Below are 26,119 nucleotides of genomic sequence, written 5' to 3' on the forward strand. Positions count from 1 at the left end.
AGCTCATTGAGACCATTCTGAGATCATTTTGGACATTTGTACTATAGAATTGTGAGATGCATTTGTGAGCCACTAAGTTTGTGATCATTTGTTACAATAGCAACAGGAAACAAACACACCAATTGGGCCACTGAGAGTAGAACCCATTCCTGTTTGCTCTGCTCCATCCTTTCGCTTCGGGGTGGGCTAAGCCAGGAACTATAAAGATTAAACTAACTCTTCACATCATTTTGAGTCTCAGGTTCTTTCAGAGATTATTTCCAAACTGTACAGCAAAGGGTCTCTTATGCCTCTTCGTTTTGTGAAATTCGAAAGGATGTGGTTATGACCTCTGACATCAGAGGAGAAGCTCCGCAATGTTGACTGAACTTGATAGAAAGATAACGCCGGAGGCAAGTTCGCTTTGAACAAGTCTCTGAGACTAACTGCCTCCCGTTTGCATTCCTGGCCTTGAAGCTGTTTCCTCTGCTGGTTCTGAGGCTCAATGTCCAAGGAGCCTCGTGCGTCGAGAACTGGAACATGAACAACTCCATCCTGCTGGAAGAACAGCTCATCAAGAAATCCCAACAAAAAAGAAGAACATCTCCCTCCAACTTTAAAGTCCGCTTCTTTGTTTTAACCAAAACCAGCCTGGCATACTTTGAGGACCGCCATGGGGTATGTGAGCACTTGGTTTTGCCTTTTTTAAAAAAGTTATTTTTTATTTAGATTGGATGAATATGAGCATATATAGGAATTAAAAGGGGACACAGGAAAGCTTCTTAGAACAACCTAAAAAGTATAATAAGAGTAAATGAAAGAGAATGTGGAGCAAAGTCAGTTGATGGGGTCGCATTAGGTGATTTCAGTCCTAACAACTATAAAAGAACAAGTTGAATGTTGATTTATTTTATCCCCTCTAAGTTTAAGTTTAATTTTAAAATTATAATATTTTGCATGGTGTATGTTATGATAGGTTAAAATGTGCATTTCATTTGAAAACTATTATATTTTATGGTGCATAGGTTGAAAAAATATTCAGTGGGACCAAAGGCATAAACTAGTCCAGTTTCCTTCATTTAGTTTTTTAAATATATTTTAGGTGTGTAACATTAGTTCATAGCATTATTGAAGTTTCAGGAGGACAGTATTATATTTGACCTCTATTGGTGCTATATCACGATGACCTCCTAAAGTATAGTTTCCTTCATTTATGTGAGAGGACAGTGATTAAGTAACGGGTCTAGTGTCAACATTTTTTATGAATTCACCTTTGTCTGTCCCAATCGTCACCCCTCGCTGACATCTTGGAATAATACTCTCTGGGCATTTCACTGTCTGAAATTTGCAAGGCACAGTGGAGAACCTCTTCACCCCTTTGAAAGCTTCCTAGGAAACTGGGGATATCCCCCAAAACTGTTTTGCGGCACAACCCAGAAAATTACAGCAGCTTAGCTAAGTCTTTTTTTGAATACATTCCATAACATCAAGAATAAGAAAAGCAGCCTGAATCATCTCACAGCAGAGTCAGGTACTAAAAGCACTGGGTGAGGGTCAGGAGGCCCAGCTTCCTTCTCGGTAGGTGAGTAGCTTGGGTCCTGGTCTTTACCTTCTGTGTCAGCTTCCTTCTGAAATGAAAGGTCTAGAAGTACCACCTACGATACTCCTTTCTTCTTTCAAGAGCCTCTGTTTCTGTGAAGGAACCTTGGTGGAGCCCTTCTCAGCAATTTTTCAAAGCCTGTTTGATTTTTTTACTATAGCTTGATGTTATTTGCCCATCATTGGGGAAGGAGAGCAGGGATTTAGTGCATTTTACTAAAGGGGAAATGATTTCAGGGGCCTGGTAGCCCAGCTCCTCTAGTTGGGGTTGATTTTGTAAGTGTGGACGTGAGCCATCAGTGAGGTGGCTGCAAGCGGGCCAGCCTGAGCAGGAAACGTCTGGATGGCTGGCCTTCTCAAGTTGCAGGGGAAATAATACTGCTTCCTCTTACTGATAACAGCAAACCCATCGGTCAGAAAGCACATGGAATTACTCTTCCATAGACCCTCCATCTGTATTGACAAAAATAAGACTATAGCAGTCAAATTTTCAATGTGGAGGATTGACCTGAAAATCACAAGGTATTGGTCAATGGATTTCTTTGTATGAGCAGGCTGTGAGCAGTTCTTGTTTCACACTGAAAGAACATCCTTTCATTGGTTTTTCAAAGTCCATTTTTCAGTTTTCCCCATTTGTTTTCCTGAGTCAACATAACATCCATCGTCTCATTTAGTTTGTGCTGGCTATTTTTAAGCAATCGTGCTGTTTGTGAACTATTTGTTGGGCTGTGAATTTAGTACAATAATATGTGCATTTCGGCACACAACCAAATGGCTTTGAATCAGAATTTTCTTGGCTGATAACCAGCATGCAGACAAGATTTTCAAATCACTTTATTTCCTCATCTGAGCATTATAAAATGTTCCAGGAGATTTCATTTATTCTGGGATGCCCTGAGCTGTCATTTCTAACATTTCCATGTGGGATGTTTGATGGGAAAACATCTCACTTCTTGTTTTCTAATGCCTGTGGTTTATATCCCTAATAACATTTGTAAAAAGCATTTCTTTAAATATTATAGAAATTTATTGATTAGAAATGTATCCAAGGTCGGGCCTCCCCGGTAGCACAGTGGTTGAGCGCTGGGTTGCGAAGCTGCCCGCGGCCTCTGCGGCGCTGGTTCGATCCCCGGCTGCTCCCCAGCCACTGGAGGAGGGCCCCACATGGCGTGCAGACCTCTCCTGCCGCCCGCTGCTCCCCTCAGCAGTGTACTTCGGTCCTTCTGCCTGCTCTGCTCCCCGCTCTGGTGAATTCTCTCACCCTCCCGCGCTTCTGACTGTACCCAGTGCATGTATAAACAAGCAAACAAATAAATAAATAAAACATGCCTCTAAAAAAAAAAAAAAAAAAAAAAAAAAAGAAATGTATCCAAGGTCACCAAACGAGATAAGAAATATAAGTTGTTATTATTCCTGCTTCATGTATGTCCACTGTTTTGGCTCATCACTTTGCACACAAGAATGCATTGTGTTGCATTCACAAGTAAGAACAGCATTATTCTGTCAGAAGAAACTTTACTTTTAAGTTACAGCTGCAATCTTCCTCTCTGTAAAATGGGTGTGATAATGCCACTCTCTTTATGGGAAGATGGTAAAGATTAACAGAGAGAATGTGTTTAGACTGAACTATTTGTAATTACTATTTAATATGTCAATAAAGGTCATATATTGACAATTTCAGAGTGCAACATAATACATCAAACTCCTAGCTTAAATCCTGTCACCAAATAAGCTCCTGGAAAAATTTAGCTATCATGTCTCATCACCCTATCTTTGAAGGAGCCAACAGGGTAGCACAACATAGTAATTTCCAAACAAAGGGAACAATTAAAGGATCCTCCAGGCCAGTTTAACAGGAGGGTCCTGGATTCCTTCTCTTCTGTGACTTAATGCAAGTTTATAGGGAAAGTCATCAGGAGATGTGTGATGCTGGGTCCACCATTGCCACTTTCATGCATGGTCTCAGTTACTTTTTCTTTTCTCATTTGTAAAATTATATTCATCTCTGCTTTAAAATTCTGTGGATTAAAAAAAATCTATGGATTTATGGCATCAGATGAAAAACAATCCTTCTACATATTCAGGAACACATCCTGTAGTTCTGCAAATTAAGTAGGCTTTTCTAACTTTAACTGTCTATACCAATAGTCCTTCTAATGCTCATTGAGGCTGTTCTTCGAACAAGATCTTGCTTCTGGTGACTGATGCCTGTTTCCCTTACTGAGATGCACCAGTGTCTTCTGTGGCATGGGTCCTGCTGGAGCAGTGGGCCCAAAGGAAACAGCTGGCCAGTGGTGGCTCACTGTCATGACTTTACACTCTTCACTATGCCTTCCATGTTGTCTTGGCAACGTGGTCCCTGATGCCTGACACTCTAACAGATGACAGAGAGGCGAGGGCCCATGGGTGTTACTAATATATGTTGAATAATCTTGGGATAGTATGATAATGGAGAGTACTAGAGAGCACTGATTCTAGAGTTGGATGATTCCTCTGGTGTAAACACTCTGGTCAGTTTCAAAGTACCAATTAATGTCTACTGGCTGACAAAATTCCTGAAAACTCAACTATTGGGGCCAACTCCAGCACAGCACTGCAGCTAACACCAATAATCTTAAAGAGAGGTAGCTACTGGCCAGCAACACGCTTGTTGACACTGGTATCAGAACCTGTTGAGGGGTGACAGAAAACCGAGGGATCTCAGACATGATGAGTAAGCATGGGATGGAAGGGTTGGCATACATGGAGGTGAGCATCACAAGTTGATGAGACCAGTATGGATGCTAGGGCTGGACACAAATGCTACCTCTGTCCATTTCTAGAAGTGGGGACTCAGGCAAGACTGTGAATCTCTCCAAATCTCTGCTATTTGTAAAGTAAGGACCCTAATACTACCTGCCTCAGTAATGTTGAGTACTTCATGAGAAGATTATATTTATAAGCTTGTACCATCTTGATCTTCAGAAAAGCCCTCTGGAGAGTGGGAAAGGTTCATCTAGGGTCCAGACTCTGCTCCTTAGGAGTCAAATTTGCTGTGCTCACCAAGGTCTAAGATCCATCACAGTTTTCATAGGACAGGATAAACCATCAAGGTCCTCCTTCTAGTTGGTGTCTGGATAGGGGTCACCACTCCCATGGACTCATCCCTTTACCCTGTAATCTGATATAGACACAAAACAATTTCTTGCCATCTGTATTCTCCCTAAATTTAAGATGACAGCTGGGGTGATACCCCCTTTTCTTTGCTTTTGGAAGCATTACGTGTAGCAGTCAAAAACTCAGTGTCTGGTGTCAGAAATTGAGGTCAAAAACCAGTCTCACACTTTAGAGATGTGTGGCTTTGTAGGTAACTTAATGTTGTGTGGCCCCTCTAAAGGTATTTCCATAGTTAACATTCCTCCTCAATCTTGCTGCTTTTTCATGAGATGGAGTCACCATTATTTGAATAGCCATAGGAACTCATTTTGACAGAGCACTTACTCTGTGTCAGCCATTGTGTTAACTGGGGATTATTCCATCTAACCTTACAGCCATCCTGTAAATTAGAGTAATTTTTTTCAAAGATTTATTTCATTTATACAAGAACCAGGGTACAGGCCAGATATGCGGGAGGGTGAGAGGATTCACCAGAGACAGAGTAGGGAACAGAACAGGCAGACTGATGAAATACACTGCTGAGGGGAGCAGCAAGCGAGCCAGGAGAGGTCTGCTCGCCATGTGGGTTGTTTTGAGGCCAGTGGAGATTGAACCAGCACTGCAGAGGCTGTGGACCTCTTCACAGCACTGCGCTCAACAGCCTACGCCACCAGAGAGGCCCAAAATTAGAGCAATTATTGTCCCAAGTTACAGAGGAGGAAACTGAGGCAAAGAGAATTTAAATAATTTGCACTGGGAGTTTTTAAATAACTCCCTTAAGTATCCAGAGCCAAGACAGTCCCCCTGATGAATGGAGGGTCTTACTCTTAGTCATTACTTCTAGTTTGGTAACAGGAATCTGTGGGTTACTACAAATTGTGCCATGCCATGTTGTTCTAAAGTCCTTTCTGTAAAGGGCAGTCCTGGGCATCAACTCTCCAGGCCACACTGGTCTTCTGCATGAAGTATGTAGGGAACATTGTCCTTTCCACACACATGCTCTGGGACAAATATGTCTTCATTCACTTCCTGGAGCCCTACTATGTGTCCAAAAAAAAAGATGGGAGACTTGCAAGCTCTGCCTCCTATTGTTTCTCTAGACTACATCCTCCTCTCTCCACTTTTATACACTTACCTTGAGGAAGCTGGCAGTTGACTATTACTACTCCTGAGGATCTCCTGGATCCTTCTGGAGGATCCCACAGTACCCTGGTCCCCACTTAGCAACCAGCACCAGGTTTCCATGTGGTAACAGTGATCATGTCCAGATGGCCCTCATCAAAGACTGACATGCCCAGGACGTGGCTGTCCCTCGGCCCTAGAGTGTACACCAGAATCTGTCACAGCCCCTCTGTCTAATGCATGTTCCCTTTTACTCCCATCTCTCTGGATGCCAGCCATGCTAGATTTTCTTCTTCAACATTGAGGGTTCCATCTTGAATGTCCATCTGCATGGGGAAGCCTTCCTGGATTCCCTGGGTTAGGTACGGTCGTCTTGGTTTCCTCTCCCATAACAGCAGGCACCCTCTCTTCAGAGCACATGCCCAAGCTGCAATCACCCCAGTTATTCATGTGCCTTCTGTATGAATGCCACACCCTCTAGTAGGTCATGCTAAAGATGGCATTACCAGCGTCTACAGCAGTGCCTGATAATACTATCCACCATTTATTGTTTGTGGGAGGAGGGGAAATAGAAAAGGGAGATGGGAGAGAGGAAGGACATGAGGTATAAGTAGAGTTTAGAATTACACAGTTCAGAATTACACAGAGGAACCCCTAAGAGAACCAGACTCAAGGCCTAAACATAGAGAGCAAAGCAAGTGATGTAGGACTTCAAATTGGACAATCCTGTGTGTTGGAGTTAGTAAATAAGAGAGAGTAATCCATAGCTAGCCTTGAATGAAGAAGAGGAGGATGGGGGCCTCCCTGGTGGTGCAAGGGGTTAAGACGCAACCTATGAAGCTGTCCGCAGCCTCTGCAGCACAAATTCGATGCCTGGTCAGCCAGGGAGCAATTCACATGGCGCAGCAGACCTCTCCTGACTTGTCCGCTGCTCCCCTCAGGAGTGTACTTTGGTCAGTCTGCCTGTTCTGTTTCCCACTCTGTCTCTGGTGAATCCTCTCACCCCCTGCACCTCTGTCCTGTACCCCAGCTCTTGTATGCATAAATAAATAAAATCTTTTAAAAAAAGATAGAAGGATGCAAGTTGAAAATTTAAGAGTTGGGTGAGAGAGACACATGTAGGAACAGCAGGTGAGCCAATACCCCCCTACACACCCCCCCACCACACACACACACACACACACACACACCCCACAATTCTTGCTAAGAGAACCAAGCAACTTGTAATCTTTCCTTACCCTTCTTTCCTTTCCTTTTACTGCTTAACCCACAGTGGGAGATATTCTTAAAGCCACCTGAACATTATTACTTGAGCCTTCATTGATCACATTCTTGCTCCATTTTATTCCTACACGAGCCAGTTACCTACTAGCTGTTCTGCTGACACACAGGGCTCCATACACTGTTATCCACACAACCCTAGAGTGATACATTTAAAGTGATAGATCAGATATATTACCCTGACTTTATTTCATTTTTATTTTTTTTTTTTTTTAGTAGAATAGCACTCTGGGAGTGTAGACCAGAGGTGCGGGGGGAGGGAGAAGAGGCGACAGTGTTCACCAGAGACAGAGCTGGGAGCAGAACAGACAGATTTGCTGAAATACACTGCTAAGGGGAATAGCGGGCGAGACGGGAGAGGTCTGCTGCGCCATATGTGGGTTAGCTACCTGTCCGGGAATTAAACTCAGGCCATGGTGGTGATAGCTCTGAAACTTAACCCCTAGACCACCAGGGAAGCTCTATTACCCGGACTTTAAAGCCCTCTGCAGCTGGGCACAGAATAGGTGATCCAAAAACATCTAATGAATGATAAGTCAAATTGAATTTAGAAGAGCATCTGGGAGTTTAAAATGTGGCCTTTGTCTACAAGGCAAACTGGGCATTTAAAACGTGACCTTTTTCTACAAGGCAAAGAAATGTAAGCTCTCAGGCAATTCAGGCTACTCAAAGCCCAAAGAGTGCAGTCAGATGTCCACCTTCATGGAGCTTCTCTGTGAACTCATATTTGCCTGTGTGATGTGAGGTGCGTGGGCTATGGAGTCACAGGGTAGAGAATTTCAGTTCTCAGAGGTAAATTCTCCCACATTGAGATCAGGTTTGGTTCCTCTTGCTCAGAAACTGGAACATCTGTTGATCCATTTCTGCAGTAAAAAAACAGGCCACAGAGCAAAACTATAGATGTCTGTAAGGAAGTTGAGCTGGAAAGCCCAAGGGCTCAGATTTTTAAACTCTCAAATTCCTGTAAAATATGGCATCTCTATAGCAAACTCAGAAACGCACCTCACAGAAAATTGGTTGGAAACTATCAAGTTTTCCTGGCCCAAACAGTAAATTTTCATGCCCCATTTCCTTAACCAACTAGCCAGAAAGTCTCCCTCTGGCCAGTGAGTGTTTAGCCCTACTGGGGAAAACAGGGTGCCCAAGACCCAGTTTTCATCCAGAAGTCAGTTTGATTTAACCTTTATGACCCTTGGGGTCTCACTGAAAGTGATCCATGGGGCAAACAGAAGCTCTGACATGGTTTCCAACACATAGAGAAGGCCTCTTTAAATCACATGTCTACTCAGTTCCTTGCAATGCAGTAAAAGTTTTACTGATCCAAAGTAAAATATCAGGAACCTGATCCAAAGTTTTAGGTGCCATCTGACTCCCACCAAACTACAGTTATGTATCAGCAGGCTTCTTATTATAGTTTCTCTTTTTAGCTATCTCAAAAGTCACAGAAATTATATTCATTTGTTAAAGAAAAACTCAAATATATGATTTTCCCTCCAAACTGCATATATTGTACCAAAGCCTACTTATTTATTTACCTGACATTGTATCAGGAAATGTTTTTGTCTAGGCATATTTATTTTATTTTTATTTATTTTTTAAGGTTTTTTTTTTAATTTATTTGTGCATACAAGAACTGGATTGTAGGCCAGAAGTGCAGGTGGGGAGAGGAGTCACCAGAGGCAGAGTGGGGAGCAGAACAGACAGATCTACTGAAACACACTGCTGAGGGGAACAGCAAGCAAGACAGGAGAGATTTGCTGGACCATGTGCGTCAGCTTCCTGGCCAGGGATCAAACTCATGCCACAGTGGCTGGCTATCGCTTGATAACACAGAGACTTTAACCCTTGCACCACCAGGGAGGCCCAGTCTGGCCATATTTAGATTTTGTTGTTTGTTCAACAAACATTCCTTGAGCACCTACTGTGTGCTGGGCACTGTGCTCAATGCTAGGTCTACCATGGTAAATAGCAGAGATGATGTGCCTGCCTTCAGAAGTTTACAAGCCAGTGGAAGAGCCAGATAAGGGCAAAATGCAAATTCAGAATACAGAAAGAGGTAGGTTTACGGGAAGGGTTGGCAATAATAGGGGCTGAACTGAGTGTGAGGGTGCTTAAAAAATGAATTTCTGTCCATGCTGAGCTTGAAGGATGAGGAAGAGCCAGGCAAGGGAATAAATGGAGAAGGGAACAACTGGGAACAAATTGCAGGCAGAGGGAATTGAAAGTGTAGAGACTCACCTGTGAGAGAACAGGACTTGAATAAAGGAGTTCAGGAGGGGGACCGCAAAATGGGGGGCAGGCATGGGGCCAAAGCCAAGATATGGATCATAGCTAGGAGTTTGGATTTTAATGCAACTACATTAAGAAGTTACAAAATTGGGAGAGGCTGCATCCATCTACATTTAGAAATAATTGATCTGCCCTCTGTGGGGAGAGTGGGGTCTGCAAGGGGCAGAAGGAGGCGCCAGGAAGCCGGGAAGAGGCTACGCTGTGGTCAAGATTGAATTCCCTCTTCTGATCTACTCTGTAGGGCGTGATGAGCAACTCCAAGTTGCTCCTCAGTTATTTTATGTTTTAACTTTCATAATTACAGCGTCCCTCTCCCTGGGGGTACTCTGTTCAGCATCCTGTTATCCCATGTTTTGGTGGAAAATGCTTGGTGTATAATCTGCCACAGGCCCAACCCTGAGCTCAAGTAGCGAAGATAAAAACAATTGGAATCAGGCTAAATCCCATTGGTTAATCTCAAGAAACAGAGCAGCAAGCCTTCACATATCCCTACTGTTAGAAAGTTTAATGGGGTAATCACACCCAAAATGTTCTCTGTAACTTCTTTGTCTAAAGACATCAATTTACTGTCTCAGGATGCTCTTTCCTCTCATGCAGACACTAGTTTCACAGTTCTAATCATTGTGCAGAATAATTTTACATTCTACCTTTCCATTTATTCTTTTGTAGATGCATTTCCCTTTATCTACTTGATCTCATTTTTCTCATCTACGTGGTCTTTTTAATAATCAAGTTGGTTCATTTCAGAGATATGCTTATCTATTTTACATAGCTGTAAAAGTGATGAATTTTATCATCTCTTATTCCACATTCAGGTTGGAATAAGGTATAGTGAAGGCACTGAAAAATAATGGTCTACTAACATAAGATTGTCTCCTTTTGAAAACCAGATCCTTGAGACACAATGCCACACGTGTGCGAAGTGTGCCATAGAATAAAAGCAACTCATGGCCACTGTCACTAGTTGTCACAGCATATTTCAATGCATAGGGTCACCCAAAGTGACCATCAGAGCCATCAGAAAAGATTGTGTCTCTAGAAGGAACTAATAAAAACAAATGAATTCAGTTATGGGGGATTTCAAGCACACTATTTTTATGGGCTTTGAATGTTATAAGAGAGAGGAAAAATATATTTTATACATGGGTACGATGACTTCAAGTGATACATGTATATCTCATTTCACACACACACATACACACACACACACACACACACTCACACACACACACTCCAACCACCTACATAACCGAAATTAAGAAGTGCCATAAAACCTCTCATTCTGTAAAATATCAACCTCCCTAATCGATCATCACAGGGAGTCTGAGAAGTTCTTGAAAATGGCTTTTTGGCTTGATTGTCAAATGTCTTGTCATGAAGCAAATGAGATGCAGGGAGGTATCACATAAGCCATTTTTGAATACTTTGTAGAGGTCAGATCTAACTTCAGATAGGGTTAAAGAGACTGAAAGTCTCAGGCACGTTGTAATTCTGTGATTCTAGAAAAGTGGGATGAGGTGAGGAAGTAAACACAGGTAACTTAATAGAATGTAGACCTGCTACTAATTGACCTAGGTGGCCTTCGTCAGTTCCTTATTCTATTGACATCTGAGCTTTGTTTCTCTTATCCAGAATATCAAGGGGTTAGTGGTTTTCAAACTTTCTGAAGCATGGAACTCTATTTTAGCACAGCATTATATATGTCATGTCCAGCTCCATATATGAAACCATAGAAGCAGAAGTACTCTGGTGGTAGGGAGAACATGGAAACTGCCAGAACTGTACTCCCTTGGTCTGCCCCTTGACCTGCAATGATCACCAAGGTGCCTTCCAATTCTACAATTTCACTCTAGAAATGAGTACTAGAAATGAAAAGATAAGAGTCAATTTAGAAAGTCACTTCACTTTGAGGTCTCATCTCTACCATAAAAAAATTTGGATGGAGTAATTTACAAAGGTCAGGCTCAAAGAGGTGGAAATTATGTTATTATATATAATCACTGTGTATAATACTCCAATGGTTTTCCACATATACTTATATGTATGGAATATATATCTATAGCATAATATACATAGTTCCATGTAGAGAGAGGACATAATTAAATATATAATGTCATTTGATGGAAATAGTTATGGTGGAAATTTAGCATGGGACAGCAATATGAATCAATTATTCATGAGGATTTCCTTTTTAATAGTGCAGAGAGTGGACTACAATAACACCTGTGTGTTATCTTATATTCTATAATATAGAAATACTGAGTCCATCCACACAGGCCAGTGCTTGTGGTGAGGTAAGCAGAGATGGGTAAAGGGGATTTTTTTCAGGTTCCACCCTTCAACTAAACCAGGTACTCAGGTGGAGCCTGATGCCACAAACCACCAGACCCCAAATTTTCTCTGAATTCCAGAAAAAGCTGTCATAATTCTTTAAAGGCCCATTAAAAATCTCAGCTGCATTAGGTTACTGCCATTTTTCTGGCTTTCAATTGACTTGCAAATGGATATGATTGGATCATGAAACAGAATTAACTGTTGCTGGAATAAACTCTTGTTCTCTTGCCTTTGTGCCTGTTAGACTTCGCTTCTTTTATTACCATTTTTATTTCATGTTCTTCTGCAAAACATAGACTAATTTCTTTAAATTCTTGATTAGAATGCATTCACTTATCATAGGGAAATGCAAGTCAAATCACAATGAGATACCATCACACACTTGTGAGAACTGCCCATATCAAAAAAGAATGTAATGAACAAATAATTGTTGGTGAGGATGTGGAGTACAAGGAACCCTTGTTTACTGTTGGTGGGAATACAGACTGATCCAGCTCCCATGGAAAATAGTGTGAAGGTTTCCCAAGATATTAAAAATAGATCTACCATATGATCCAGCAATTCTACTCCTAGATGTCTATCCAAAGGCGCAAAAACATTAATTCAAAGGGACACATGTACTCTTATGTTCATTGCAGCACTATTTATAATAACCAAGATATAGAAACAACCTAAGCCCAAAGACAGATGAGTAGATTAAGAAGCCATGCCATATATACTGCTATAAAATAATATGAAATTTTGCCATTCATGACAACATGGATGGAATTAAGCAAATTAAGTCAGAATGAGAAAAACAGATCACAGATGATCTCACTGATATGAGAATACAAAAAAGTAAAGGAAGGGGGGCCTCCCTGGTGGCGCAAGAGGTTAAGACGCAACCTATGAAGCTATCTGCAGCCATGCAGCCCGAGTTCGGTCCCTGGCCAGGGAACAATCCACATGGCACAGCAGACCTCTCCTGACTTGCCCGCTGCTCCCCTCAGCAATGTACTTCAGTCAATCTTCCTCTTCTTTTCCCTGCTCTGTCTCTGGTGGGTCTTCTCACCCCCAACATTTCTGGCCTCTACTCCAACTCTTGTATGTATAAATAAATAAATCTTTAAAAAAAAAAAAAAAAAATAAAGGAAAGGGACAAAACTAAACCAAATCAAATCCTAGAAATCTGACTGCAGATCTGAGGCTAACAGAGGGTGAGGTAGGGGTGGAAAGAAAAGGGGGAGACACCCCAAAGGACTATGGTGGAGGGTTATTGGTGCCTGGGTAGTGAGTATCATGTGGTTAACATACATCTGAAGAGGTGTGAACCTGTACTCTAAAACATGCAGTGTTGTTAACCAATGGTTTTTTTTTTTTTAAGATTTATTTATTTATGCACACAAGAACAGGGGAACAGGCCAGAGGTGCATGAGGGTGAGAAGACTCACCAGAGACAGAGCTGGGAGCAGAACAGGCAGACTGACTGAAAACACTGCTGAGGGGAGCAGCAGGCGAGACAGGAGAGGTCTGCCGAGCCATGTGGGTATCTCCCTTGCCAGCCAGGATTGAACCGGCGCTGCAGAGGCTACAGACAGCTTCATAGCGCTGCACTCAAACTGCTGTGCCACCAAGGAGGCCCAATCAATGTTATACATAACTAAATTTTAAAAATAAAATAAAATGCAATCTCCATAGAAAAACAACAACAAACCAAACACATCTTGAAGATGGAGTCATTCTGATTTTACAAGATACAATTCTTTTTCTATAGTTGCACCATATTTCATTGCATGAATAAAAGTATGTCTTAATATTGGACATTTAGTCTGTTTCCATTTTGGAATTTTTTTTTCTTTGTCATTACAAGTGATGAGGAATGAATAACCCTTGGAATACCACCTACGGGTATACATGAATAGGAAACAGTGGTTCTCAATCAGGACCATTTTGCCCAACAGGGGAGATTGACAAAGTCTGCAGACATTTTTTGTGGTCATAATTTGGGACAGGGGGTGCAAATGGTACTCATGGGTAGAGCTGGGATGCTGCTAATTAGCCTACAATGCAAAGGACAAACCACCCGAAAGAAATATCCAACCCCAAACATCAAGTGCCAAGAGTGAGAAACCCTGGTCTAGAGGAAACATTTCTATGAGTGGAACTGCTGTGTCAGAGGATATTTGCATGCTATTTTGTAGAACATGACCAAGTTATTCTCCACAGAAGTTGCACCAATGAACAGTCCCCAGTACCACATGTGAAATGCTTGCTTTCTCACCAACACCATTATCATATGTTTTCATCTCTGTGAGGCTGATCGGTTTTAAAATGGTGCCTCACTATAACTTACTTGCATTTTTAATTCTTATGATGAGTTGGAGCAGCTTTACATATGTTTAAGAGGAATTTTTATTCTCTTTTGCCCATTTTCCTGTAATATTGGTTGTATTTCCCTTAATATTATGTAGGGGCTCTTGATCCATTAGCTTTAGCAGCCTGGTTTTAACCAATCTTTTGATTGTCAAGAGATTTTTACCCACCTGGAAATTTCCTGTCATTCTGGAAATCATGTTCAAATCCTTTCGCTTAAGATGTTTGTCATAAGCCCACAAATATCACTTTTTGCTGTGCACTTGGTTTTCCCTGCTGTTCCCTCAATCGACCAAATATTAACTGAATATTAACTCCACACAAGGAGTTATTTTCTGAATTGCAATTAACTTTTTTAATTTACATATTTTGCTACTGACTCTTTGTTGCTTGAAAGGTAAATATAAAAATAGACTCAAATGTTTTAAAGTCTCGTATTCCCTCTTCCAGAAAGAACAGGGGCTTGAATGAGCACTCAGACCAAACACACCATATGCAGGGCCCCTTAGAGATTCAGCTCAGATAAAATACTCAGTTCTTGCTCTGAATTTCCACCTAAGTGATTTTTCTCTACCCGTTTTGGTGAACAAATCTAAACAAACATTTTTTTTTTTCAAATTAGGATCTCTCGTATCTTTATCTAGCATGAACGAGGCTTGGAAATTATTCCTGAATTACTGCTTCACTTCTAAGATAAATATACCCAGCTAAAAACACACAGAATTGTCTTGTTGGAATCTATAAAGAAAAGATTATCCCTTAAGTGCATGAAACGGCATAAACTTGAACCTCCATGGATGCAGACGAGCAGGTGGCAGGTGCTGCTGGCTGCTTCCTGTTAATGGGGTCATGGGATGATGGGAGATAGGGTGGCATCAGTTAGCACACCAGCAGCACTTGTGGGCTCTTTAGCCCTCTCCCGCGATCATCTGGCAACGTTGTATTACATATAATGTGGTGGTCTATAGTCTCCCCACCGCGTTAAAATGTTATTTTCCTTTTTCTGCTTAGTAAATTGACATGGTCATCATAAAAACATCAACTATTACAGAGATTTGTAAGTTCCACTGGGGGAATCTGCCACTGGGAGAGGCATCCATAAGAGAGATCAGAAAAGTGTTCCCTTCGGTGTTATGTTGTTGAGTAACGCATACACTAATATACATTTTATTATCTTTTTGGCCCGAAATGAGATGGTATTCTGTTGCTTTAATCCTATTTTTTTTTTTTACATTTAATATACTTTTGTCCTTTCATGTAGATTAACTTTGTTAATGGCTGTAGAGTGGTACCAGCATGAAAGAACCATAACTAACTTAACCTTTTGTCTCTTGGTGGCTATGTTGGCTCTTACTGGTTGTTTTTTGTTGTTGGTGGTGGTGTTTTTTTATTTTTAAGATTTATTTATTTTTATACAAGAACCGGGGTACAGGAGGGTGAGGAGATTCACCAGAGACAGTGGGGAACAGAACAGGCAGACTGACTGGAATACACTGCTGAGGGGAGCAGCAGGCGAGACAGGAGAGGTCTGCTGTGCCATGTGGGACCCTCGCGGGCCGGCCGGGATCAAACTCATGCCACAGAGGCTGCGGACAGCTTCACAGTGCAGCGCTCAACCGCCTGCGCCACCAGGGAGGCCCTGGTTGTTGTATTTTTTTTCCCAGTATAGCTGAGGTTGCCTCTATGAACATCCCTTTTCCTGTATCTTTATGTTTTTATTGGATATAATCCTATAAGGGAAATGTATTTATTTATCTTACTCGACTGTTTTAAATACAATAAAAGAAATACATTTTTATGTGAAGTAGTCAAACAGTATGGAAGGATGTGAAATGAACAGAAGAGCTTTCTTCCTGCTTTCAATTCACACACTCCAGGACCACTCCCATAAACAATGTAATGTATTGTTTCTTGTGAGAAAGTACACTCATAATTTTAATAGAGGGTCTTCTCTCTTTCAAAATATATTATTGGACCTCTCTGGTGGTACAGAGGTTAAAGTGAGCACTATCAAGCTATCGCCAGCCATTGCAGCATGAGGTCTATCCAGGGCCAGGGAGCTAACCCACATTAGGCGCAGCAGACCTCTCCTGTCTTGCCCGCTGCTCCCCTCAGCAGTGTATTTCAGTAAATCTGCCTGTTTTGCTCCCCACTCTGTCTCTGGTGAATCCTCTCAACCCCTCCCCACTACTCCTCTGGCCTATATCCCAGTTCTTGTATGCATAAATAAACAAACAAGGGCCTCCCTAGTGGCGGCGCAGCCATTGAGTGCTGGACTGCGAAGCTGCCTGCAGCCTCTGCAGCACCGGTTGGATCCCTGGCAGGCGGTGAGGGTCCCACCTGGTACGCAGACCTCTCCTGCCTCACCCACTGCTCCCCTCAGCAGTGTACTTCGTCCGTCTGCCTGTTCTGCTCCCTGCTCTGGCTCTGGTGAATCCTCTCACCCTCCCAAGCTTCTGACTGTACCTAGTGCTTGTATAAATAAATAAATAAATCTTTAAAAAACAAACAAATAAATAAATGTAAGTGCTCTTGATCCATTAGCTTTAGCAGACTAGCTTTAACCAATTTTTTTTTTTTAAAAAGGATTTATTTATTTATTTATACAAGCACTGGGTGCAATCAGAAGCACGGGAGGGTGAGAGAATTCACCAGAGTCAGAGCGGAGAGCAGAGTAGGCAGACTGGAGAAGTACACTGCTGAGGGGAGCAGTGGGCGTGGCAGGAGAGGTCTGTGTGCCATATGGGACCCTCACCCTGTGGCTGGGGATGGAACCGGCACTGCAGAGGCTGCGGGCAGCTTCGCAACTCAGTGCTCAACCGCTGCGCCACCGGGGAGGACCAACCAATCTTTTCATTGTCAAGAGAATTTTACCCACCTGCCAATCATTCTGGAAATCATATTCAAATCCTTTTGCTTAAGAGCTTTGCCATAAACCCATAAATAAATAAATAAATAAATAAATAAATAAATAAATATTAATATTACATATTTCTTATCACTGCCTTCATTTTGGGAATTCAGTGAATAAGAGATATAAGGAATCTACCTCTGGGGAATTTATGTTCTTTTGTTTTTCTCCACCACCCTCACATCCTTTCCCTCCCCCTCCCTCTTAACCTCAGACCCCTTGCAGTGTTTGTTGACATCTAGTAGTTTTTGAAAGTGTTTCATGTCGTTGAATTGTCTGCTATGTAAATGTCCAGTATTTGGTTTTTATCCTCTGACTTGCATTACTACACATAACCTCTCAAACTCTTCATTTTGCTGTAAATGGCTGGATTTCATCTTTCTTTATGGCTGAATAGTATTCCATAGTGTGGATAGACCACATCGTCCCAATCTTATTATCTGTTGATGTACATTTAAGCTGCTTTCATGTCCTAGCCACTGTAAATAAGGCTGTCATTGTAGATAAGGCTGTTATTTTGATCAGCAATGAGGAAATTTTTGTATGTGTGTTATGGTTTCATCATCTGTGGGACTGCTGGGACATATGGTATTTTATTTCTTCATTTTTAAGGTAAATCCACATTGTCTTTTTTTCTTCCTTTTTGTAAATTCCTCACTCTTCCTTCAATTAGTCAGGTGCTACTCTTGGCAAGATGGTGGACTTTAAGGGAAACTAGATGTTTTTCCCACAGCGCACTCAGCCTCATCAGAGCCACAGTGTGAAAATGGTGAGGGGAGGAAAGCCCGTTGACTGACTCTGACTAAAGGTTTTGTGGAAAAGAGGAAAGAAAAGAAGGCAGGTGTGATATGAGTCATGGTTTCCTGGCTTTAAGTGGGTTCAGAACGCCTCCAATCTGCTACCTTAGCCATAGGAGCGCCAAGAACCTGCGGGGTTAGTGGACTTAAATCAGGTAAAGAGGAGCGGAGGAACCAGCCACACCTGATGACATTGCCCTGGTGTTGCAGGACATTTCTCCTTTTCCCATGGAGACAGAGGTGATCACATGTCTTTTGGGTACCAACCATGTGATAGGTACCACCTTGTAGTTCAGGTCACATGACCCTGAGAGGCAGCTGTCCATGTCCTCGTTAGCACTGAAGAATTACGAGAAGAGGTAAGAGAACTAAGCTCAGAAAGCAGACAACTTGAACAATGTTGTCTGGGTTTCAGGGTAACATCAGGGTTACCAGGGTTTCAAAGTCCAGTTCCAAGTCCCTGCAGCAGAAGGGAGACAAAGAGGCTAAGGAGAATGGGAAGGATTCTGGGTCACCTCTGACATGTTTTGCAGAACAAATGAAACAAGAACTCAGGAAAGACCACTTCAACTGATATGGGAACTGGTGGTCTTCGTTCTGCTGGGGGTTGGGGAGCTATCTTCAAACCATTCTGCTTTGGTGTCATCTCTTATGACTGAAGCTTTAATTTCAGTTGTGTCACTGTGCTTTTGCAGATTGGCACAATAGCTGTGCAGAGGCCAAGAGCAAAATATTTGCAATGCCTGGTCAAAATCTTCACCAGAAAGACATTCTTTGCTGAAGGTAGCTTAGGACTTCTTGCACAGAACTGTCCTGGAGTCTTAAATGCATCACTCTCTCTGCCAAGGGGGTTCCTTTTGAAAATTCTCTCTCACCTAACATGTACAATTCCATGATCAAAGTTCCCTCTTGGATCAAGTCTCTAATGTCTGTCCTGATCCTAACTCTTCTGACAAAAGTTTTAAGGGAGGTTTTAGTGGTGTTTTTTCTTTCCTTCAAATTCTATTGACTCTCCAATGCCAATTATTTACATAGCTATATGATTTTGGGAGCACAACTTCACCCCACCATATGTGCACAAGCCTCACTTACCTCCACCAAACCTTCAGTGCCCACACCCTACTACCTTCCTCAACAATCCTTCCTCCCTGTCACCCATCCCCTCTGGTAACCTGTATATTTTCCACAAGTCTAAGAATCATTTTTGTTGTGTTTTTCTAGTTGGTTTTCTTTGGCTGTTTAGATTCTGCAAATGAGTGAAACCATCCAGAAGCCGTCTTTCACTTTCTGATTTATTTCACTTGCAAATTCACATCATGTTTCTTCCATTTTGTGCCCAAAGGCACGATTTCATCCTTTTTAATAGCTGAGTAGTGTTCCATTGAGTACGTAGTTCACAATTTCTTTATCCAGTCATCTCTCAATGAGATTTTAGGTTGGTTGCATGTCTTGGTCATTGTGAACAATGCTGCTATCAACAAAGAGGTCTGTAAATATCTCTGTATTAGTGTTTTTGCATTCTTTGCATAAATACCCAGCAGCAGTATTGCTAAATCAGATGGTGTTACTTTTTGTGTGTGTGGAGTCTCCAGATGTTTTCCATAGAGGTTGAACCAACTTGCCTTCCCACCAACATTTGTTATCTCCTGTCTTTTTGACATGGGCATTCTCACAGTGGTGGTGTCTCATTGTGGTTCTGATTTGCATTTGCCTTATAATAAGTGATGTTGAGCATTTTTTTCATATGCCAGTAAGTCCTCTGAATGTCTTCTTTGGAAAAGGGTTTGACAAGAGGGAGGGAGGGAAGCAGAAAGCTGAAAGTGCTCACATTTACTGAAGTGACAGGAAACAGGACATCATCAAAAGTGCCCAAGTAGAAGAAATACCCCCAAATGTTGTCTTTTATTTGTTTTCTGTCTCTCTCTCTGAGACCCACAAAACAAAATTCCACTTCATGCACCACAGAACCTAAGAAGCAAGGGGATCTGGGCCTCCCCTGGTGGCGCATGTGGTTGAGCACAGCGTTGTGAGGCTGTCCGCAGCCTCTGCAGTGCTGGTTCGATCCCAGCCGGCCGGCGAGGGTCCCACATGGCGCGGCAGACCTCTCTTGTCGCACCCGCTGCTTTCCTCAGCAGTGTATTTCATCAGTCTGCCTGTTCTGTTCCCCGGTCTGTCTCTGGTGAATCCTCTCATCCTCCCACGAATTTGGCTTGTACCCCTGTTCTTGTATAAATAAATAAATAAATCTTAAAAAAAAAAGGCAAGGGGACCTGAAAGTCACATGCCAAAGTCTGCCTTTGAGCTGGTATGTAGGGAGCAGCACCCCATTGGGTTGCATCCAATGTCAGGGTAAATTTCAGGAAGCTGAGAACAGTTTTGAATATGGCCAAGAAAAGAGACAAGGCCGAGTGAGGTCATGTGGCTCCCACCCCAAGCAATGCAGACAGAATATTCTGTCAATGCAGACAGAATAACAAGGAAGACGCAGGGCTGGTCGCCCTTGCTGTCTCTGCTTCTCGGGCAGCTTTTGTGTGGTCTTCCTGGAAGGCTACACCCTGGCATTTTTCGGAAATAGCTAAGTTGTTTGGGATGATGACAGGCAATCAGGAAGGGGCAACAGAGAGGGAGCTGTGTTTAGCTGGCTAACTGGCTACTCCTCAGAGCCAGGCTGGGGGACCCACCATTGTTTTACCATGTGACAGATCTGAGATCCTAGGAGAACCTGTTTGGGTTTTCGAGCTTTGAGGTTATCTTGCTTTTCGTCCTCTATTGGATGATTTCCTGAGTCCTGTAAATAGTGAGAACATAGGGCAGTAGGGAGAGGATGACCTGGCAGGATGGATCCTGAGAGAGACCTCAATACTCATTAGGGAATAAGAATGAGGTTTTTTTTTTTTAAGATTTATTTATGCATACAAGGGCTGGGTGTACACCAGATGTGCAGGGGGTGAGATGATTCACCAGACACAGAGTGGGGAGCATAAGAGGCAGAATGACTGAAATGCACTGCTGAGGGGAGCAGCAGGCGAGTCAGGAGAGGTCTGCTGTGCCCTGTAGGTAGGTCCCTAGCCGGGGATTGAACTCGTGCTGCAGTGGCTGCTGATAGCTTCATAGTGATGAGATTTAACCCCTTGCACCACCAGTGAGGCCCATAAGAATGAGTTTTAATGGGCCTCCCTGGTGGGGCAGGCGGTTGAGCTTAGCGCTGTGAAGCTGTCTGCAGCCTCTACAGTGTCAGTTTCGATCCCCGCCTGCCGCGAAGCAACCCACATGGCATGGCAGACCTCTCCTGTCGCCCCGGCTGCTCCCCTCAGCAGTGTATTTCGTCAGTCTGCCTGTTCTGTTCCCCGCTCTGTCTCTGGTGAATCCTTTCACCCTCTTGCACATCTTGCCTGTACCTGGTTCTTGTATAAATAAATTTAAAAAAAAATCTTAAAAAAAAAAAAAGAATGAGTTTTAATGCTAGAACTTGAAACCCATTCCAATGCAAGAGGACACCTGAGAGAAGATCCTCTGGAGATGGTGAGAGCACAATGTCTCTTAAAACCCATGTTGGAACCTAACCATTATTAAAAAATCTAAGCACACCCTCTGAGTCTAGGGGAGAAATCCTCCCTGGATATCTTGCAGTTACACTGTTATGTGTCATATGTGGCCACTAAGCACTTCAAGGATGGAGGATCCAAACTGAGATATATTGTAAAAACCATGTCAAAGACTTAATTAGATAAAAGAACAAAATTTTTCATCAATTTTTTATGTTGACTCCATGTGCAAAAGATCATATTTTAGACATATCCAGTTAAACAAAATGTATTCTTAAATTCAGTTCTGCTGGTTTCTTGCTGGGTTTTTTTGTTTGTTTGTTTGTTTGTTCGTTTTGTTTTTGTCTTAGTGTAGCTATCAAAAACAAAAAATAGGGCCTCTCAGGTGGCACAGCGGGTTGAGCACCCCACTGTGAAGCTGTCCGTAGCCTCCACAGTGCGGGTTTGATTCCCAGCTGGCCAGGTAGATTCCCACATGGTGGGGCAGACCTCTCCTGTCTCGCCCACTGCTCCCCTCAGCAGTGTCTTCGCTCTGTCTCCTGTTCTGCTCCCCGCTGTCTCTGGTGAATTCTCTCACCTTCCCGTGCCTTTGACTGTACCTCAGTTCTTATATAAATAAATAAATCTTAAAAAAAAAAAAGAACTTTAAAAAAAAAACAAAAAATACAAATTTGCATGGATGGCTCACCTATTTGGCAGTATTGCTTTAGAAGTAAATTTGTGGAAGTAAATTTGTACTCCAAACTCCAGTGAATATTTACCTCCACGTACTGCCTGGTGACGATGATCCAGGTTACTGATGATCTACTTAACCAGCATGTTTCCAACAAGGGCTGTGCTCTTGCTGTTCATCAGTCCCAGCTTGCTCACTCTCCAGACCTTCTCAGGTCTGATTTCTGTTTATCTTCCTGATCTTGTCTCCAATGCCCTCTCTCTGGAGACGCCTGCTGGGACCACACATTTATCACATCGACTCGTTCTTTACTCTTTATAAATTTCTTAATATTTTCTGCTTTCCCAACTGGACTGTGAGCTCCATGAAAAAATCTGCCCTGTACCTCTCTCTATTTACTGTACTCAGAATAGCACTTAGCTTCTCGCTGGCCCTCAGTCAACATCTCTTGACTGGCTACATGCATTAGCCTTAAACCTGAGATGGTTTGACCTGTGTTCTGTTACACCCTCCTAGCTGAGCACTGCATGCTCAGCTGAGCACTGAGGCTGTGGGGGTAGGAGACGGATGTCCTGGTCTTTCCTCTCAGGGAGGACAGGACTTATAGTTTCCAAGGACAAAAAGCACCTGCAGCTGCAAGTGTCACATTACCTTTGGTTGCATTTCACTGTGTACAGAAGAAGGAAATAACTCATCAGAGGTCGAAACCAAGATAACCTCAAAGCTCAGACTCCCTGTTCCCCTGTAGCTATAGATGGTGATTAAACACGTAGCTCCCTTGTGCTCTTTGTGTTTGAAAACAGATTAACCATCCCAAATGTTATGGTTATGGACAGGATCAGGGCAGGCATTTCTTCTAGCTTTGCAAGACTCTAAATAAAAAGATAACATGCATCCAAAGGACACATGTTTTGAGAGGCTTTGGGGAAAGACTGACTTCTTAATACCTCTGTAGATTACAGAAGCAAGTTGTGGGCCACCACGTGGAGTAGACATGGGTTTCGTTTGCCTCTGTCCTGTCAATGTGTGTATGAAAGACAAACACCTTCCAGGTGGTTAACCTCAGCTACCTCGAGCTTGTGGAGAAGGGTAGGATAACAGGACACTGTAAGCTTTTTCTTCACATATCTTCATGTTTTTTTACCTGTGACAATGAACATGGACCAATTTTATCTTTCAAAAAGTAAATAAAGTCATGTTTTGAAGAGAAATTTTAAAAAGAAATCCTGGAGAGCTTCCCTGTATTTGATCGAAGGTTCTTCTCAGATCTTGACTTCTTTTCCTTTGTCTCAGCTCTGTCCCTCTGCTGTCAAAGCAAAGACTGGGACTCAGAAGTCACGGAGTAAAGGCTAAGCTCCCTCTGGAGAATTCCATGACCTGGGTCCTCAATATCAACTGAATGCTTGCGTCTATCATAACTCCCTCACCACAGTGAGCGCATCCTCTGCTCTTTAATGGAGAGGGTACCCTTTACGGGGGGCATTTACTTTAATGTTTACATAGTTACATTTATGTCATTTGTTTACATATTCCATTTTATTTTCCAATCAACCTCAAAAAGTTAAACATTATTATCCTCACTTATCAGATGTAGAAATCGAAGTTCGTGGAGGTTAGAAGAATTGCCATGGTCTCAGGGCTAATTAGAATTGCCCAAGTTCACAGGGTGACTTAGGGGCAGAGTCCAACTTTGAACCTAACCCTTTCCAACCTTGAGGCCAAATTCACCACAATTTGCTTCCTCTTTCCAAAGGATGATAAATATTAAAGTATTTTGCAGCTCACCCCATGGATAAATTAAACCCTATTCTCAGTGAAGCTTAATGCTATGCACCTGTGGGCGATTTCCGCTTCCCAAAAGCATTTCCCTAATCTTCCTCGGAGCCTGTTAGTCAACCAATAGAACCTGTCTCAATGGGAAAGATCCCCTGGGGTCCACTCTCCAAGGACAAAGACCCAGGTTCTTCTGAGATGCGGTTCCTTGATATCAGATTCACATGTGTAACATCATCGCATATCAAAAACATTATGTGAATTCACAATCAAGGAACCACATCTAAGCAGCCTCCCCGAGAATGAGATGTGGAGTCAGTAAGATTTGATGGGAGTGTGGACAAGGGATCATTATAGAGCAATCAGGAATGTGCTACAGGAGTGTCACAATGAGACCTTGGGTAATCGAAAGGGGCAAGGAGAAGCCAGATGTAGAAGGTGTAAGTCCCCTCTAGGTTAGGCCTGAGCTCGGTTTCTGTGCTACTAAGGCCATGGCAGGCACACAGCAGAGCAAGCTCACGATGTCGTTGGTTCCATGGACTGTACTGCTCATTCCAGTGACAAGTTCTGCAAGGGCTGCTCTTTGTCACAGGTCACTTGAACATTAGACACAGCGGCTCAATGAGAGGAAATAGTCACCCCATCCAGAAGGTGACTCAAAGGGCATGTCCTCCCAGGATTCTGCTCAGAGCATCTTTCTTGGGCACTGAGGTCCAAGACATGGCTTCTGGATATTTGGGGGGTTGGTTCACATGGCTAATGGATCTCACCTACTAGTGAATTTCCAGAAGTAACCTGGAGGAAAAAAAATTGTTTTCTCTCTTCTTTAAGGGAGTTGTACTTTCTCTCCTCACAGAAAAAACGCACCCTTAAGGGCTCCATTGAACTCTCCAGAATCAAATGCGTGGAGATTGTGAAAACTGACATCAGCATCCCTTGTCACTATAAATACCCCTTCCAGGTAAGTCCACAGGGCCTGAGGGGACCAGTTCCCCATTCCCCAGAGGAAGCTTGAAATCCTCAGTCATTGGAAGAGAAGGTGGGAAGGGGACGTCTGTGGTTTAGGGTTAGAACTTAAACCCAACCCATGAGGAAGCTGCTGCACTCCTTGCAATTGACACACATTCATTTACTCATTCCTTCATTCAGCAAAGAGTAAGCATAGATCCTGAAAAACTCATCATTCCTCATTCACCTTTTCTCATGTCTTCTTTATCTCAAGAAAGGTCCTAGTTTCTCTGCTCCTGGAGGCAGGGAAAAAACTATCAAGGACCCCAAAAGTAATGTCCTTTAAGTGTCATCTACTCATAATTTGGGGGCAACAGATTGCAACTTCTTGGTTTTAAATTGCTTGAAGGTTCTGGAGTAACTGAGAGAGTATAATTCTGGAAAATTTGAGATCTAAAGTCCACAGTCCAATATAACAGCTATACACACGTGGATGTCTCAAGTTAAATATAAATTAATTTGAAGAAAGGAACACTAGGAATTCAGGTGCTCTGAGCCATGTTAGATGAGTGCACATTTCAGATATTTGAGAGTCACTGTGGCCTGTGGCTTTCAATTTTGGACAACAGAGATTACAGAATATTTCCAGTCCTGCAGAAAGTCCTATTTGACAGAGCTGGCAGGGGGATCTTTAGGTCATGACCTTGTCTAAATCTTGTTACCAATTTTAGCATCTGTGGCTCTCAGTGATGGAACTCCTTTATATCCTAAGGTAGCATGCTCGTTGACCAATCTGAGGGGCAAATATCCCATTTTTAATGTGGCAGAGAAAAGGGTTTTTTTTCCTACTATAAAGGTGACCTTCTTGAGTTGGAAATTTTAGGAGTTCACATAAAAGGAATTATGTATATTTTCTGTCATTAAAATTCCAACACCAATGAGTGCATGAAAAATAAAAACTGATGTAATCTAAAGAAGATCTGTAGTCTAGTGAACTGTATCAAATCAACATCAGTTTCCTGGCTTTGAAAATATGTCTTATATAACATGTCCTCATCATAGAAAGGTGGGTGAAGCACCAGGAAATGTGTTCTATTTTTGGAACTCCTTGGGCATCTTACATTATTTTAATATAGGAAAATTTTTAAATCCTAGTTATACATTTGTCATCAAATATCTTACACTTTTATATGCATGAAAGTTTTGTTGTTTTTGTTACCACTGAGAAATAAATATGGTGCCTAGTTAAGCAGAGGACTCACTCTATAAATGCTTTAATTTATTTGTGGTTTGCTGGTGACATGGAAACAGACAGGTAGCCCTGGCCTGGAGTCCCAGTGTTTCTCCCCAGTAGCCAGATATATGGTTAAAAAGACACAGG

The 26,119-nt window shown here is 42.4% G+C and overlaps 1 protein-coding gene across 1 annotated transcript in view; it reads left to right on the forward strand.

The window, feature by feature from the left end:
• The first annotated feature begins 435 nt into the window (after positions 1-435).
• The window catches only part of ITK (IL2 inducible T cell kinase), a 62,715-nt gene continuing 37,031 nt past the window's right edge, over positions 436-26,119 (forward strand). The window contains exons 1-2 of the mRNA XM_037498903.2: positions 436-657; positions 24,647-24,751. Of these exons, the coding sequence (XP_037354800.1) occupies positions 520-657; positions 24,647-24,751 (243 nt within the window). The 5' untranslated portion in view covers positions 436-519. The remainder of the gene's footprint in view (positions 658-24,646; positions 24,752-26,119) is intronic.

This window comes from Talpa occidentalis, unplaced genomic scaffold (genome assembly GCF_014898055.3).
Source record: "Talpa occidentalis isolate TD23 unplaced genomic scaffold, MPIMG_talOcc4v2.1 talOcc4.9, whole genome shotgun sequence".
NCBI lineage: Eukaryota > Metazoa > Chordata > Mammalia > Eulipotyphla > Talpidae > Talpa > Talpa occidentalis.